The sequence below is a fragment of the Raphanus sativus genome, chromosome 9 (genome assembly GCF_000801105.2).
Source record: "Raphanus sativus cultivar WK10039 chromosome 9, ASM80110v3, whole genome shotgun sequence".
NCBI lineage: Eukaryota > Viridiplantae > Streptophyta > Magnoliopsida > Brassicales > Brassicaceae > Raphanus > Raphanus sativus.
In genome coordinates, this window is record NC_079519.1 from 11,896,775 (window position 1) to 11,913,823 (window position 17,049).

Consider the following 17,049-nt stretch of genomic DNA (forward strand, 5'->3'; position numbering starts at 1 on the left):
TGTAATCAATCGATCGGTCAGCTAGAAGAGATGAGATTTCGCATTTGAGCTGCGCGAAATGTTCGGACTGGTTTGAACGAGTACAGAAGTCGAGACAGAAGTGATGTGGGTATCATCTACCGAGAACTGAATGGAAATGACGTGGTGTCTTCCATCGGGCCATGTGATGCGTAGCACTTGTGCAGCATTGCTGGTTCGACGTGCTTGCATGCGTATGGTGCTGCAGGAGAGATTGATCCCAATTTTTTCACGAAGAGTGATGGTGGAGATCAAGTCGAGACAGAAGTGATGTTGGTATCATCTGCCGAGAACTGAATGGAAGTGACGTGGTGTCTTCCATCGGGCCATGTGATGCGTAGCGCTTGTGCAGCATTGCTGACTCGACGTGCTTGCATGCGTATGGTGCCGCAGGAGAGATTGATCCCAATTTTTCACGAAGAGTGATGGTGGAGATCAAGTCGAGACAGAGGTGATGTGGGTATCATCTGCCGAGAACTGAATGGAAGTGACGTGGTGTCTTCCATCGGGCCATGTGATGCGTAGCGCTTGTGCAGCATTGCTGACTCGACGTGCTTGCATGCGTATGGTGCCGCAGGAGAGATTGATCCCAATTTTTCACGAGGAGTGTGTGATTTTGGTTGGGATTGTGGCTGCACCCTTTTGTTAGGCTGCCTACGTACCCTCATGGAGGGATCAAGCCGATCGTAGTTCGATTTGCTCGAATGAGGCAAAAGTGACGCGAGCAGGCTCATTCGGGATTGTGACAGAAGTGATGTGGTATCATCTGTCGGAAACTGAATGGAAGTGACGTGGTGTCATCCATTCGATGTTGAGCGAAAGTGATGGTGAGGTCATCGCTCAGCTTGTTTTTTTTTTTTTTTTTTTTTTTTTGAGACGGAAGGAACTTAGACGTAATATTTCTTGAGGTTGGAAGCGTTCCAAGCTCTTGGTACTTGCTCTCCGGCGGAAGTCTCCAATCGGTATACCCCTGGTTTGACGACCTTGACTATCTTGTTTGGGCCTTCCCAGTTCGTTCCCAGCTTGCCGGCGTTTCGTTCTTTTGTGTTTTCGAACACTTTGCGCAAAACCAAGTCATCGAGTTCCAACGGTCTGGCACGAACCTTCTTGTTGTAGTAGGACAAGGCGAGATGTTGGTAATTCTGGATTCGGAGAACTGCTTGGTCCCGTCGTTCTTCGATCGCGTCCAAAGCATCGAGCAGCATCCCTTTGTTGAGTTCTGCGTTTTGTGGCATCTTCGCCCGTCGCAAGCTTGTCACATTGACTTCAGCTGGAGCCATTGCTTCGACTCCATAAGCTAGAGAGAATGGCGTTTTACCGGTCGCCCGTCGCGGAGTCGTTCGGTGCGACCAGAGTACTCAATCGAGCTCGCCTGTCCAGTGTCCTTTCTTGAGATCGAGATGTTTTTTAATTCCCGCAATGATCATCTTGTTGGTGGCTTCTGCTTGACCGTTGCTTTGTGGATTTCTGGGCGTTGATGTGTTCAAGCGAATCCCCCATCGTTCCAAAAAACCACGAAAGTCTCCTGAGATGAACTGAGAACCGTTGTCGGTGACGATTTCGTAGGGAAAACCATGCCGACAGATGATGTTCTTCCACACAAAGTTCTGCACTTCCTTATCGGTAATGTTGACGAGCGCCTTCGCTTCCACCCACTTGGTGAAATAATCCGTCATGATAAGGATATACTTACGTTGTCTGGAACTTGGCATTGGTCCGACGAGGTCCATCGCCCAACGCATGAACGGATATGGGGCTATCGAAGTTCGCAGCAGTTCAGTCGGACAGTGTATGTCGGATGCATGTCGCTGGCACTTATCGCACCGACGTGCGTAATTTTCGCAGTCGGCGAGCATCGTCGGCCAATAGAATCCGTCTTTTTTGACTTTAAGAGCTAAAGAACGGCCGCCTGAATGGTTTCCAGCTCCTCCTTCGTGAGTTTCTGCCATCGCCAATGTTGCTTCCTCTGCGTTAAGACATGTGAGGAGAACTTTGGCAGAAGTCCATCGGTGTAGCCGCCCGTCGATGAGAACGTAGTTCGCACACTTGGCTTTCAAACGGCGGGCTTCCCACTTGTTTTCCGGGACTTCGCCGTTAGATAGATATCGGATGAATGGGATTCGCCAGTCGGAAGGTGAATCATCGGTTCGATCGAGCGACACACTGGTATCCATGGCGGTTGGTGCGTCGATCGTTGCTACATGTTCATCCACGTCGTGAGACAGTGTGATGCTTGGTTTGTCAATGTGTTGGATCGGTATTGTCCGCTTGACTTGATCAGCTGGGTTGCTTCCGAGCGCTGCTAGCGCATCTGCGCAAACGTTTTCACCGCGGGGAATTCTCGTAAGCTGGAAAGACTCGAACTCTTTGGTTAGATCTTGGACGACTTTGAGATAAGCGTCCATTCGTTCGTTCTTGGCGTCGTAGTCGCCACTAAACTGATTCGCGACCAACTGAGAGTCACAGTGCGCATGGATGCGTTTCGCTTGGACAGCTCGTGCCAAACGCAGACCGGCGATGAGAGCCTCGTATTTGGCTTCGTTGTTGGATGCTTTGAAACCGAGTCGAAAAGATTGCCGGAGCAGTTCTCCAGTCGGAGATTGAAGATGGACGCCAACCCCGGAGCCTTTGATAGAAGACGATCCGTCGACATGCAAGATCCAGTCGTCGCTCGGCAGTTTGAGGTCTTGCTCAAGTTCAGGTGTTAACTCAATGAGGAAGTCGGCTAGAACTTGCGATTTGGCGGCTGGTCTGCTATGGAACGTAACGTCGTATTCGCTGAGTTTAATAGCCCACTTCGAGAGTCTGCCGGAGTGGTTGGCGTTCTGCATGATGGTTCGTAGCGGTAAGTTGGTGAGGACGACGATCGAATGAGACTGGAAGTATGGTCTCAACTTGCGTGCTGAAGTTCTGACAGCGAATGCCATTTTTTCGAGCGTCGAATAACGTGTTTCGGCGTCGGTCATGCGTTGGCTGATATAGAATATCGGTCGTTGCTCCCCTCGATCTTCTTTGACGAGTACGCTACTAACGGCCGCGTTGGACACTGCGATGTAAAGGTATAGCGTGTCACCTTTATCTGGCTTTGCTAGTACCGGTGGTGTTGTGAGATAGCGTTTGAGCTGATCGAATGCTTCCTCACAACGTTCGTCCCAGATGAATTTCTTGTTGCCGCGCAACAGATCGTAAAACGGAAGGCACTTATCGGTTGATCGGGAGATAAACCGATTGAGTGCTGCAAGCGACCGGTCAATCGTTGCACTTCGCGGCTGTTCTTGGGACTGGGGAGATCGAGGATGGCGGATATCTGCTTTGGGTTTGCCTCGATTCCCCTTTGAGTGACTATGTAGCCCAGGAATTCGCCGGATGTGACTCCGAAGGTGCATTTCGCTGGGTTGAGCTTCATACCGTACTCGTTCAAGATGAGGAAACAGTCTTTGAGGTGATCGATGTGATCGGCAGCCTTCTGTGATTTAACCAACATGTCATCAATGTAGACCTCCATTGTGACTCCCAATCGCTCGGCAAACATCTTGTTGACAAGACGCTGATACGTCGCGCCAGCATTCTTGAGGCCGAACGGCATTACCTTGTAGCAATATATACCGCGGTCAGTGATGAAGGCCGTCTTCTCTCGATCATCCGGATGCATCATGATCTGATTATAACCAGAGAAAGCATCCATGAATGTCAACAACTCATTTCCAGATGTTGATTCGACGAGGCGGTCAATGTGAGGGAGAGGGAAGCTGTCTTTCGGACAGGCTTTGTTCAGGTCGGTGAAATCGACGCATACCCTCCATTTGCCGTTCTTTTTCTTGACGACGACTGGATTTGCCAACCATTCGGGATATTTCACTTCGGCAATCGACCCAGCGCTTAACAATCGCTCGACTTCTTCGTTTACTGCTTTCGATCGGTCGGTTCCGAGTTTGCGCCGCTTCTGACGAATCGGTTTGAAAGTGGGATCGACGTTGAGCTCGTGCGTTGTGATGTTCGGGTCGATCCCTTTCATGTCAGCTGTTGACCAAGCGAAGGTGGAGACGTTATCTTTGAGAAACGAGACGAGCTTGTCTTTCATCTCGTCAGGGAGGTAAGCTCCAATATGGACGATTTTGGCGCGATCAGTGTCGTCGATGACTATCTCAAGAATCTCGTCTTTCAAGGGATAGATCTTCTGGATTGGTTTTGCGACTGTGTTAACATGAGAAGTTGCTTTCTGATGTTTCACTTCGGCGACGAGTAGGTCGCGAGCCGCTGCTTGATCGCCACGAAGAGTGATAATTCGTCCGTCGTTTCCGGGAAATTTGACGCACTGGTGATAAGTAGAAGGAATGACTTTCATATAATGGAGCCAGGGCGTGCCGAAGATAGCGTTATAAGGAGCGCGGACGTCAATCACTGAAAACTTGACATTCCTTGCGACGCCTTAAGCGTAGACGCGCAGGCGTATCGTTCCAAGCATGGTCTCGGACGATCCGTTAAATCCCGTTAGCGTTCGCGCTGAAGGCTTCATTTCGTCGAGGCTCACCCCCATTTTGATAAGTGTGCTCTTGAAGATGAGATCGACCGAACTGCCAGTATCCACCAAGACTTTGGTCACAGTGCAGTCGCTGATTCCGATGTCGATGAGAAGTGAATCATTATGAGGCATATGGACGCCCACGGTATCTTCGGCTGAAAAAGTAATTTGGGGGCTAGTCTCTGGGGTGGCGGGCCAGCGTTTTGCGGTGACTGCTTTCCGGCGGAATTCTTTCACCTATCGGACGGACTCATTGCAAGGATGAGATCCTCCTATGATAACGTTCAATCGATGTGATTGCTCGTGAAACTTCGTCGATGGTTTCGCCGTTCGTTTGGCCCGGAGAGAATTGAGTCGACTACGCAAGTCGTGAGGCTTATGTTGATACGAGATGACTGGCTCTGGTTCGGCTGTGGAACGATCGGTCTTGCTCCGCTTGAGTTTCTCGCGAAGGTCTGAGAACTCCGAGTTGAGCTTGGCGCGGAGATCGATCGTCTCTCCCTCGTCGAACTGACCGCTCGACCTCTTTAGTTCGTCTTGGCGACGAATGGGCTCCTTTCGCTTGGAATTCAGCACGTGCCGAGCGTCGGATGCATTGAGCGTTCTTGCCGAATCGTTACCTCTCTTTTCCTCAGCGTCGATTTCCATGTGAGTACTATCGGTAGAAGTAAGGCTGTCGATCGGTTGGACCGTTCTCGGAGTGAGCGAATGTCGCAGGTCTGGTTTCGGTATTTCCGTCGTGGAAGGAGTTGGGGACGGCGACGGTCGGATCGTGAAGATCTTCCGGCGAGACTTCGGTTTATCTTCGTCGGAAGTGGAGTCATCGTCTTGTTGCGATTCGTCGGCGTCATCGTTCGGGGAAGAATCCTCTGTCTTCTTTCCTTGGGACTTTTTCTTTTTGTCCCTGCTTTTACTCCAGCTCTTGTTGTTTTTCGCTGTCTTCTGCTTGGAGAGATCGGCCTTCGCGCGACTATCACTAGTAGATGCAAGCCAGGCTTCATAGAGATGCCTGCACTCCTTAGTATCATGACCTTTCATTTCATGATACTCGCAGTACTTGCTCAGATCTCTGACGGAGGAGCTCTTCGGGTTAGCGGAGGAGGAACTTCGAGGTTGTTGCGTTTTGTTTTCGGTATCACGCTCCCAGACGTTCCATCCCGGCTCCCGTACGGCGGCTGTTGTGCCCGATTGGTCGCTCTCTCCGACCGCAGAAATGATCCCTTTTCTCCTGTCATTTTTGTTGTAAGGTGCGTGCTGACGCGGTTCGTGGGTATCCGTCGTCTTGGCCGCTGCTTGCTTCAGAGCTTGCTGCTTAGCGTTGAAAGCTCGTTTGTCTTCCTCTAGCCTGATGAAGTTTTTTGAGTTGTGCAGGGCGTCTTCGATGGTGATATCCGGATGCTCGTAGAGGTAGTCCCTGAACTTGGAGTTGATCCATAGGGAGTTGGTTAGGGCTTCGACGGCTGTTTGATCCGGTACGGGAACCTTGGACAGTACTTCTTTGAACTTGTCCATGAAATCCTTGAGGCTGTCGGTTGACGATTGAGATAGTTTCCACAAATCGGCCATCGATGTGCCTTGACGCGTCCACATGATATAGTTCTTGAGGAAAGACACGGATAGATCGTGAAAACTGTCGATCGAATGCTCCTTCAGGTGAGAGAACCAGCTGAGGGCCGGTCCGGAAAGACTCTCGACAAAAAGTTGGCAGAGACCAGCGTCTCTCTCTTCGTCAGAGAAATGGTTCCGACCCATAGCTATGTTAAAAGCTGTCATGTGATCGGTGGGATCTGTGACACCAGTGTACGGGGGGATGCGAAGCTTTTCCGCCTTCTTGATTTTGACGTTTGTTATTCGCTTGGTGAAAGGGTTCCGCTGGGTGGAGGCGAGAACGCGTTCGATCTCCGGAGCCGACGTCTTGACGTGGTGGATCTTGGAGTGGATATCCCGTAAGGAGAGTTGCAAGTCGGCAATCTGACGGCTTGTAAGAGAGTCGGAGCCGTCGGTCGGTTGCGTGGTGTCGACGTGCGTCGGAAGCGCGTCGTCGGTTGGTTCGTCGGGATTAGGGTTAGGGTTAGGGTTTGTGGTGGCGAACAGTCGTCGTCTGGCGGTTTCTGCTTCGTTACCTTCGCCATCTAGGGTTCCGAAGGCGGCGGCGAGTGCAGCGAGGCGTTCGTTCGTGCTTTGTTTGTTTCCTCTTGTTGAACGAAGGGTGCCATGATAGCTTGCAACATCTCAGGAACGGACGGCGTTGCGGCGACCGGCGTATCGGCGGCGACTCCCCCCTCTAACGCCATGGGTGTGTTTTCAGAGCTCATACTAACCTTGCAAACGTTACTTTGTAAGGCCCCACGGTGGGCGCCAACTGTTGAATCCAAGTTTGTTGATCGACTGAAAGTAAAGAGGATTCGATTTTGTGGGTCTTACGAAGACGTTTTATTGATTAGTGAATGAGTTTGAACGGATTACAAGGAGGTGAAACGAAAGAAAGAAAAGGCCGGAGCTTTGCTGAAAGCGCCGGCAAGAACACAAGGTAGATCGATTGGTTGGTAAACTCTAATCTTGCCGTCAGTGCTCTAAAATGTATTTTGGATCCCTTTCTCTTTCCATCTCGACCTTCTTTTATAGCTCTCGTTAATTTGCTCTTCGTTCGCCCTAGGACCTGTTCGCCCTAGAACCTTTGGGCCTGAATTTGTGTTCGTGGGCTTCCTAGCCAAGCAATGGCGTATTGAGCCTAAATAAGTTTAACCGATCGATCGGTCGTCCGGTTCAAACGATCGATCGAACCAATCTCAAAAGAGGGATCTCGATGCCGATGGGCCGAAAGTTGTTGTTCGATGGGCCTTGTGGAGGGATGCTAAATCCATCTCCAACACAAACCAACCCTAAATCATCATCACACTTGTTTTGTTCTGTTCGTCATCCTCTCTCGAATTCGTAATACGCTATGGACGCTCAAAGAGCTCTGCTGGACGAACTTATGGGTGCTGGTTAGTTTCCCAATCTAGTTAGTTTTTTTTGGGTGAATTTTCCGTTTAAATGACGCAATAATAAGTAAAGGGAATAATTCTGTGGAAATTCGCAGCTCGTAATCTGACGGACGAAGAGAGAAGAGGGTTCAAGGAGATTAAGTGGGATGATAGAGAGGTCTGTGCATTCTACATGGTTCGATTTTGTCCTCATGACCTCTTCGTCAACACCAAAAGTGATCTTGGTTTGTCACTTAACTTTTAACTCCTTTGCTTTTTCTCTATTGTCTTAGCTCTTCATTTGTGGTTTTGCTTTTTTTTCTCAGGAGCATGCTCGAGAATTCATGATCCAAAGTTAAAAGAGAGGTGAGAAGCTTGTCTCCACTTTACATTATGTTTTAGTATTTAATTTCAATCTGAGTCGCTTCTTGTGACATAACTGTGCTTCATTTGATTAAGTCAGTTACACTGTAGTACTCTATGCCATGGTCTTGAAAATAAAAAACAAAGAAAGTTGGTTATTTGGTTGCTCCGTTTTGGTCCATCAATGTTCTCTGTAGAGGTTAATATTAAGCCCTCCTTAAGACCGCCATTTTTTACTCAACAAGTCTAAATCTTTATCTTTTTTTTTTGGCTTGGCTTGTTTCAGCTTCGAGAACTCTCCGAGACATGATTCCTATGTTCCAAAATTCGATGCTGAGCTTGTTCAGTTTTGCGAGAAGTTGGTGTGTAATGCTTTCCACTCCTATTTTTTTTTTTTATATCATTAGTATTGGTTTTGTTCTATGTGCTAAGATTGGGAATTGGTTGCAGGTGAACGATCTTGATAGGAAGGTAAGGCGTGGACGGGAACGTCTTGCACAAGAGGTTGAACCTCCTCCACCGCCTACTCTATCCTCAGAAAAATCTGAACAGTTATCTGTTTTGGAGGAGAAGATTAAGAACCTTCTGGAACAAGTGGAAGCACTTGGCGAGGAAGGCAAAGTTGATGAAGCTGAAGCGCTAATGAGAAAGGTACATGCTTTTGAGTTTTTAAGTGGATCTTGTTATATGGTGTTCTGCTTGATTCCTCCCCTCATTGCAGTAAAATTATACGTCTTGTGAACTGAGCGCTTATCTTTTCTTTTTGCAACTGTGGTAGGTGGAAGCGCTTAATACTGAGAAGGCAATGCTGTTACAACGTCCAAATGAGAAGGCACTAGCGATGGTACATGAGAAGAAGATGGCACTGTGCGAGGTTTGTGGTTCATTCCTTGTGTCTAGTGATGCTGTAGATAGGGCTCAGTCTCATGTCACTGGGAAGCAACATGTTGGCTATGGCATGGTCCGAGATTTTCTTGCTGAACAAAAAGTAAGCCTATCAATTGAATATTTTAGTATCCTGATGCTTCATGCAAGTAATTATTCCTTGTTAAATGCTTTTTTTTTTATTAACTGCAGGCTGCTAAAGATAAAGGGAAGGAAGAGGAAAGGCTAGTCAGAGGAAAAGAAACGGATGATAAAAGGAAACCGAGGGAAAGCGAGAGTAGGAGGAGCGGTTCTAGGGAAAGAGAAAGACACCGTGATCGCGGTAGAGATCATAGAAAGCCGTATGACAGGAGATCCAGGAGTGGGAGAGAGGGTCGTGAACGAAGCAGGTCACGTTCTCCTCATGGAAGGTCTGGTGGTCACAGAAGGGTGTCGAGAAGTCCCGTTCGCCAGTACTAGTTTGAGATAATCTGTCTGTCTTTGGCGGCCTGGAGCTTTGCAAGGTAGAATTGTGAGATCCCCCTTAGTTTTATTACCATGTGTGTTTCTTTTGGAACCTGTTAAAATTATTACAGATGAAAGAATTGTCTTTCTACCAAGTCCACACACAGCTTTTCTAAGAGTTTGAGACCTTCTGCATCGGTTATTTGTTAAGAGGTCAAAAGCGTTTTGAGGTAGGTATAACTTTTACAGATTTAATTGTATTCCTCGATGGTTTGATATGCCTTTGTGATATAAAAAGGCTACAGAATTCGGGAAGATCGGGCTCGATTGAATTGAGGTAACAGATATATGAAGCAGAAGTCATCATTTGCTAGAGTTTGGGTTCAGTGTTTGAAGTTTGTTTATTTTCTCTGTCTGCACTTTGAGTGTCTTTAACTGTTCGTTTCTTGGAATCTTTGGTTGCATCCTAAGCGAAGATTTTACATTTGAGTAATATTTACTTTAATAAAAAAATTATGATTTTATGTCGGAATGTTTCCACGCCCAGTTTTAGCTAATCATGTAAAGAAACGTAGAACTTGTGATGGATGTGAAGAAGTAAATACCCATATTCTTAAGACTCTTGGCCACTTGTATTCACTTGGGACAAAGATCCACTGTGGCCAAACAAGTTTCCATGGTCGGAAAACCTGAATCCTTCGTCGATGGTATTAGCTGTAGTAATGATGTAACTTGTAGTCTTGTCTACTACTGATGCATTTCCAATTCCACGTCTGGCAAATATTGCTGTCTGTCCTCCCCCCGTTCATGTTCCGTTTGTCGATTCAGACCTCAATTCAGGTACAGAGATTGGAGGGTATCCAACAAGCTGTGATTGCTCCTTCGACGCTGTCATGGCTCCAAAGAAAACTGACTAATTTTCAGTCATGCGATTTGACAATTTCAAACTAAGTTGTAGTAGACGTATCTATTAGTATGTGTTATTAGTATGTGTTAGTTGATTTAATAGACCTCTTTTTTCATTTTTTTATCACAAGATTTAACAGACCTCATTTGTTTTTATATCAACCTCTATTGTTTTTATATTAACTTCAATGAATCTCTTTGTTATTTACCCAATCATCTATGTCTTACCAGTCGTAACATATTTTAAATGACCACAATGTAGGGATTGCAAAGCCCAATAAAACATTGATCTTAATCCCCACAATTTTTAAAGGTCAAATAAACCAAATTATTAAAAAAATAACTAAAATTTTAATCAATGTTTATGGTTCCAAAATGTCAGATCCGACCCTTCCAAAATACTGATAATTCTACTATTATATGAGAATACAGGTTGTTGATCAAAAAAAAATGAGAATATAGGTCTAACTACGTCATTTCGGACCGTCTTATGAGATCTATGTTCGATGATACGCCATACACCATCTAAAGACCTCTTATAACCTATTTTCTCCATAATCTGCATAATTCACGTTTTCTGGAGTTTGAAATCCAGTCCTCTTGCTATAGAAGCATTAATGAATTCTTAGTTAAACCACTGGACTAAAGAACTTTCACAATATCATAGTTAGACCGATTATTTTTTATGTTAAATTAATTCCAATTTATCTAGTAGTACAATCTAATTTTGTTGGTAAAAACATCGGATCTCTTCCATAAAGAATGTCTACCATTCAAAAGTTAGGTTTATCAAATGTATGTTAAGTATTTTCAATTTATTTAAGAGAGAGACTGTTCATCTGTATGTGTTACCCATCCACATCTTTTATTATACATTAAATGTAAAAGATATAACGTAAGAGTTAGTGATGCATGTATTTTATAATCTGTTTATTCAGTTTCCAAACATTTGAACACAAAATGGATACATTTAAAATTTTACATCTATAATATGGTTGTATGGTGATTGAGACTTGTATGTGGGTGTTTGCATTGTGTGGAAAATCTGCATGTGTGGGTAGTGTATATGGTACAGAGAAGGCCTTTAGGTCTATGTGTGTAGGTGTAACGTGGTGGAATGATGTATATGTATGTCTCGGGCGTTGTATCGTTTTTTGTTGGATCATGTGGCAATCGCGTGAGTTGACATGATTCATTATAACATTAGAAATAGCGTGGAGGCAACGTTAGAAATCAGGATGCCGTGGAGGCAACATTAGAAATCGTGATGTCATGGAGACAACGTGTAAATGTTATGGCACCGTTTACGTATCACAGCATGATGTGGTGGAGACATCGTGATGTGGCAGGAACGAGTGTATGTGGTGGCGGATCAAGCGTGAACTGCTGTATGTAACTTGATTGCATAAAGGCGTGAGACAGCGTGATGTCGTGGAGATAACGATATGAAAGTTCTCACGTGACAACATGAGGAACGCGGAGACCAATCGAGGTGGCATGGTCTCATGTTGGCACCGTCGGGGTTTATCCTCATTTCTTGATTGATTGCTCTTGTTATAATAGATGTTTTAGGTAGAGCTTTTGTTATGTTGTGTGGTGAATGTTGGATGATGATTTTGAGGCTCCTGGAGCTTCTCTCACTAAGCTTTTGTCGAAATGATCACCCCTACTTTCCTTTTCATTTCAGGTTTAGCTTATGTTGGTATATTTTTGTCAAAAACATCCTCGAATTCTAAAGACACATTTTTCGGCCTTGTGGCTGTATCATGATATAGCTGACCATTTCAGCTGGTGTCACACATTTGATATCTAGTGGACGAGTGTTGGGTCAAAATCCATCACGACATCGACGATTAAAATCATCCAAAAAATATTATTTAAGAGAATGAGTCAGAAATGTTGAGAGACCGATTCACATACGCCATGCAAACTTAAATAATATGTAAATTTAAATAATGATAGATCGAAATAAATTTTGTATACTTCTAAAAAGTGAATAAAGTAATTTATGTCCAATCAAAAATTAAACAACCTGTGGAAACTTAACAAAACCATCAAAGAGAACAATAAAACCATCAATGAGATTCTCTCTATTTATTGTAACCGGTAAAGTTAAATTTTAATGAAATTAAGTTGTGTTTCAAAAGTGGTACAAAAGAAAAAAAATTGTGTTTCAAAAAAAATGATGAAACTCTTATATAAGAAAAAGGGAAATGTAAGTAATGGTTCTGTAAGATATGTGTAGAATTATCTTTTAGAGTTTTCTTATTATATATCATGCAAATTGTTTTTTTTTTGAGAATTAATATATCATGTAAAATGTTAAGATGAGTAAATTTTCCAAAAGACTCTAAAATATGTTTTCTTTTACCAAAAAAAGCAATCAAGGAAAAAATGACAAAATATGTTTCATTAAGAGGTAAAATATTATTATACATTTACTCTATAAATATAACAATATAAATAAATGCAAAGACGACAACAAAGAAACTAACAAGTGCAGTTGCACAATTTTGGTGGAGTCCAGGTGGAAGTACTAAGGGTATGCATTGGAAATCTTGGGACAAGTTAGTTCTAAGTAAGGAGGAAGGAGGTTTGGGATTCAAAGAACTTACGGATTTTAATACGGCTATGCTTGGTAAACAGCTATGGCGGTTGATAGAGAAACCCAACACTTTATTTTCAAGAGTCTTCAAAGGACGGTACTTTAGGAATGCTTCACCCCTAGAACCGATCCGATCATATTCCTCATCGTATGGCTGGAGGAGTATTACTTCTGCTAGATCTCTGGTTAGCAAAGGACTAATTAAAAGGGTGGGTACAGGATCTTCTATTTCAGTATGGAATGATCCCTGGATCCCATCCACTCGCCCGAGACCAGCAAACAAAAATCTTCACATTACTTACCCTGATCTGACAGTTGATTCCCTTATTGACTCAACTTCAAGGACATGGAATTCGCAGGCACTTCGGACTCTCGTGGATCCTCAGGACGTCAAAATTATTGAAAGTATACCTCTGAGTAAGGTTCATTTGAGGGATAGGGATGGATGGCATTTTACAAACAATGGAAAATACACGGTGAAGTCAGGATATCAGGTGGAGAGAGTTTATCCGGATAAGGAGAGATCATTGCCAGTGTTAGGACCTACAGTTGATATTCTGAAAGCATATTGCTGGAAAGTTAAATGTCCACCAAAAATGAAGCATTTTTTGTGGCAATTGGTATCAGGGTGCATAGCAGTTAAGAAGAACCTGCAAGCAAGAGGGCTAAAAGGGGATATATGTTGTGATAGATGTGGTGCTCCCGAGGAAACAATAAATCATGTGTTTTTCGAGTGTCCACCAGCGCGTCAGGTATGGGCTCTTTCACGGATCCCCTCCAGCCCAGCTATTTTCCCATACCAATCTCTTTTTACAAACTTGGATTATTTATTTTGGAGAATTGACCCAAAAGTGGAATGTCATCAGTTTCCTTGGATTTTATGGTACATTTGGAAAGCCAGGAACCTTAAGGTTTTTAGCAATCTTGATGTAGACCCGAGAGATACGTTAAAATTGGCAGACACAGAGTCAGCACTATGGAATGATGCACAGATGGAGAATGCACAGGTTCAGGTACGACAGGTGGATGACAACAATCCTGGACCACGAATAGGGAGATGGTGTTTCATAGATGGCTCGTGGAAGGATAAAGACATTTCTTCGGGACAAGGTTGGTATAGTACTTTGGAAGGTTTTGATAGCCTAATGGGTGCAAGGAATGTCAGGGCAAGTTTATCTCCACTACATTCAGAAGTGGAGGCGCTGATATGGGCAATGGAATGTATGAGAAACTTACGTCAGTTCAGGGTTACGTTTGCAACGGATTGTTCCCAATTGGTAAAGATGGTTTCGGAACCAGAGGAATGGCCAGCTTTTGCAAGTTATTTGGAAGATATCAAGACCCTTAAAGATGTCCTCATCAACTCAGAGATTATTCATGTACCACGAACACAGAATATGCAGGCGGATAGACTAGCACGAAGTGCAAGGATGCAACCGTCTTTTGTCGTTCACATGGACTCAGAGTTAGCGGCTTGGATTATCGAGTCAAGATGAGAGTTTTTGTTTATGTTGATGACAAAAAAAAAAAAAAAAAAAACAATATAAATAAATTTTAAACATATAATAAAAATAATTTTTCGAAGATTTTTTTAATCCAAAACATATTCCAATTTTTTGAATTTTTGTGAATTTGTTTTTTAGTTTTTTTACTTTTTTTTGAAATCTGAAAATCCTATTTAAACCATTTTAAAAAAAAATAATTATTAAAACTTTTTATTGACAAACAAATATATTTAAAAAAACTTTTATAACTTAACTAATATTTATACCATAAAATTATAATTACTATTAGTTTAAAAATCCTAAATCCCACCCCTTCTTAACTTTAATCGAAAGCCTAAATATAGATTAATTAATTTTAGAGATATAATTGTTTTTACGTCCCTGATAAAATTTATTTGGATCATTTTGATATTTTATGCTGTATTTGTTATAAGAAAATATTTCTAACTATCATATGGTACTTTTCTTTTAAGATTGGTTTAGGATTAACTGATACTAGGTGTTGTGTCCGCTCAAGCGGACCTAATCATTTTACAATTACTAACTAAATATCATGATAAGTTATTGTTTATGATCTTTAAGTTTTTTTTACAGAATATCAAAATTATATATATATATATATATATATATATATATATATGAAATTTATTTATCAAAATATATATATTCATTATTTTGTTAATTTCTTGAAATTTTTCATATATATAGTAGAAATATTTTGAACTATATATTTTTGTAACTAATTTTATTTATGATTGAAAGATATAGAAATAATTGTTAATATTTATTAAAGATATTCTTGGATAATAACAAAATATGTATATAAATTATCTTTTTTTTTTTTTTTTAAAATATTTTCATTATATCAGTTTTAATGAGTTGTCTGATTTCATAAAGTTTAAATTCGTTTTTGTGTTTGGGTTTTATTATATTAAATCATAATTACTAAATATTTTATAATCTTTACTATTAAAGCAGAATCCCTCATAGGATTCTGCCCTTAATTTTCATTGTTATTTACAATGGAATACTATTTCCTTATTTGAAAACTTTAATTATTTTTTACACTTATTAATCAACCAATTAGCTGCTGAAATTTTAGATTGTTCAAAAATCTCAACAAAACTGAAAGCCCACCGAATAGTTACGACAACAAAATTCAAGGCCCTCTATACATGTGGAATTCATTAATATTAACTATACAAAACCTATACGAACAAATTGCTTTTTTTATTTTTGGTCAAATTGCTTATGTCTAATATTATTGAATATTATGTTATACAAAAGGTATGACAAGTATTCAAGAAATCACTTGTGATATTTACAATAACCACATCTCTCTCGATCAATAACCTGGAAGCTTTTTAGAGTATAATAAATCTATCAATTAATGGCTTTATGATGATTATTTACATTGTTTTAAACAGAAAAAAATATTAGGATTATCATTTTCGTTTAAAGAATATTATCAGTATTTTCCTTAACTAATACCGATTTCTAACAAATCTTAACATGCTCATAATTTTATTTTAAAATATTTTCCAAAATTCGATGGATATTAAAATCCATGATCTTAACAACTTCGCTATAGATAGATTGATATCAGTATGAAAAATAATAATACAGACCGATTTTAGTTGTTATAGAAAATAATAAACAACTAAGAAGACGACCATATATATTTTAAGGAACTATATTTGGGATTTTTGCGGGTTCGGTTCGTGTTTGGATAATCTTTTTAAGCTATTTTTAAAAATTTAAAATTCATATATTTGGATAGAGGATCAATGATATTTCAAATATTTTTTTTTGTGTTTTGAGTATTGTTTAGCTATTTGCTTTTGGAAAATTTCAAATCTCATATATTTTGGATACTTTTATATACTAAATCAAAAAATAATTAATATATTTAAGTATATACATATATTTCGGGTACATTCAGGTATTCAAAATACTTTGGTTGGGATCGGATATGGTTTCAGTTCTTTAGATACAATTTTTAATCCATTCGGATATTTAACCAATTTTGATTCGGTACAACTTATTCGGATGGGTTTGGTTCGGTTCTTCAGATTAGAGTTTTTGCCCAACCTTAACAAGAATAGTCAAACCGAAACAAAATTTAAAAATAAACAAACGGTTTCTATATCTTGGATGGAAAAACCATAAACCCAAAAACTGAACCAAACCAATCAGAAAAAAAACAAAATAGAAGTAAGCTAACAAGAAGACCATCATCTATATTTAAATGAACTATATTTGATTCTTTTTTTTTTGAGGGTTAGGTTCGTATTCGAATAATCTTTTTAAATTATTTGAAAAAATTAAAATTTATATATGAAAATCTAAAACTAAAAATAATATATTATATATAAGTTTAAATAATGTATGCCTGAATAACTGAACTTAACGTAGAAATTGGTTTGATTTGAATATTTTTATAGAGAATTAATGATATTTCAAATATTTTTTTGTGTTTTTTGTATTGTTTACTTATTTTAGACATTTACTTTAGGAAAATTTCAAATATCGTACATTTTGGATACTTTTATATATTAGTCTAAAAGTACATAATATATTTAACTATATAAATATATTTCAGATACATTCGGCTATTTGAAATACTTCGATTCGGATCGGGCTCGGTTTTCTAGATATAAAATTTTGCCATTCAGATATTAACCAATTTCTACAACTTATTCGGATTTGATTTGGTTTGGTTCTTCTGATTAAAGTTTTTTTTCCAGCCCGAACAAAAATAATTAAAATAAAACCAAATAGAAATTCATAATTAAACGAACGGTTTCCATATTTTGGATTGAAAAAACCAAAAAC

At 40.9% G+C, this 17,049-nt stretch overlaps 1 protein-coding gene across 4 annotated transcripts; it reads left to right on the forward strand.

Moving 5' to 3' along the window:
- Window positions 1–7,367: 7,367 nt before the first annotated feature.
- On the forward strand, window positions 7,368–9,730 carry LOC108827394 (uncharacterized). 4 transcript variants are annotated; one of them, XR_001945654.2, is made up of 9 exons: window positions 7,368–7,527; window positions 7,623–7,751; window positions 7,833–7,872; window positions 8,156–8,231; window positions 8,320–8,520; window positions 8,648–8,857; window positions 8,947–9,257; window positions 9,330–9,428; window positions 9,497–9,730. XR_001945654.2 is itself a non-coding variant. In XM_018600781.2 (8 exons), the coding sequence occupies exons 1-7, from the start codon at window positions 7,485–7,487 to the stop codon at window positions 9,211–9,213; spliced, it is 966 nt and encodes a 321-aa protein (XP_018456283.1). In that variant the 5' UTR covers window positions 7,368–7,484; the 3' UTR covers window positions 9,214–9,257; window positions 9,330–9,730. The 4 variants fall into 4 exon arrangements, 2 of the variants coding, with proteins under 2 accessions (XP_018456283.1, XP_018456282.1); XR_001945653.2 differs by having other exon boundaries at window positions 8,947–9,428; XM_018600781.2 differs by having other exon boundaries at window positions 9,330–9,730.
- Window positions 9,731–17,049: the final 7,319 nt, after the last annotated feature.

Bases quoted from the DNA above. Each gene is read 5' to 3' on its own strand.
- LOC108827394 (XM_018600780.2), top strand. From the start codon at position 7,485: ATGGACGCTCAAAGAGCTCTGCTGGACGAACTTATGGGTGCTG. The intron at 8,521-8,647 runs GTACATGCTTTT...CAACTGTGGTAG, and splicing joins CTGAAGCGCTAATGAGAAAG to GTGGAAGCGCTTAATACTGA. The intron at 8,858-8,946 runs GTAAGCCTATCA...TATTAACTGCAG, and splicing joins ATTTTCTTGCTGAACAAAAA to GCTGCTAAAGATAAAGGGAA.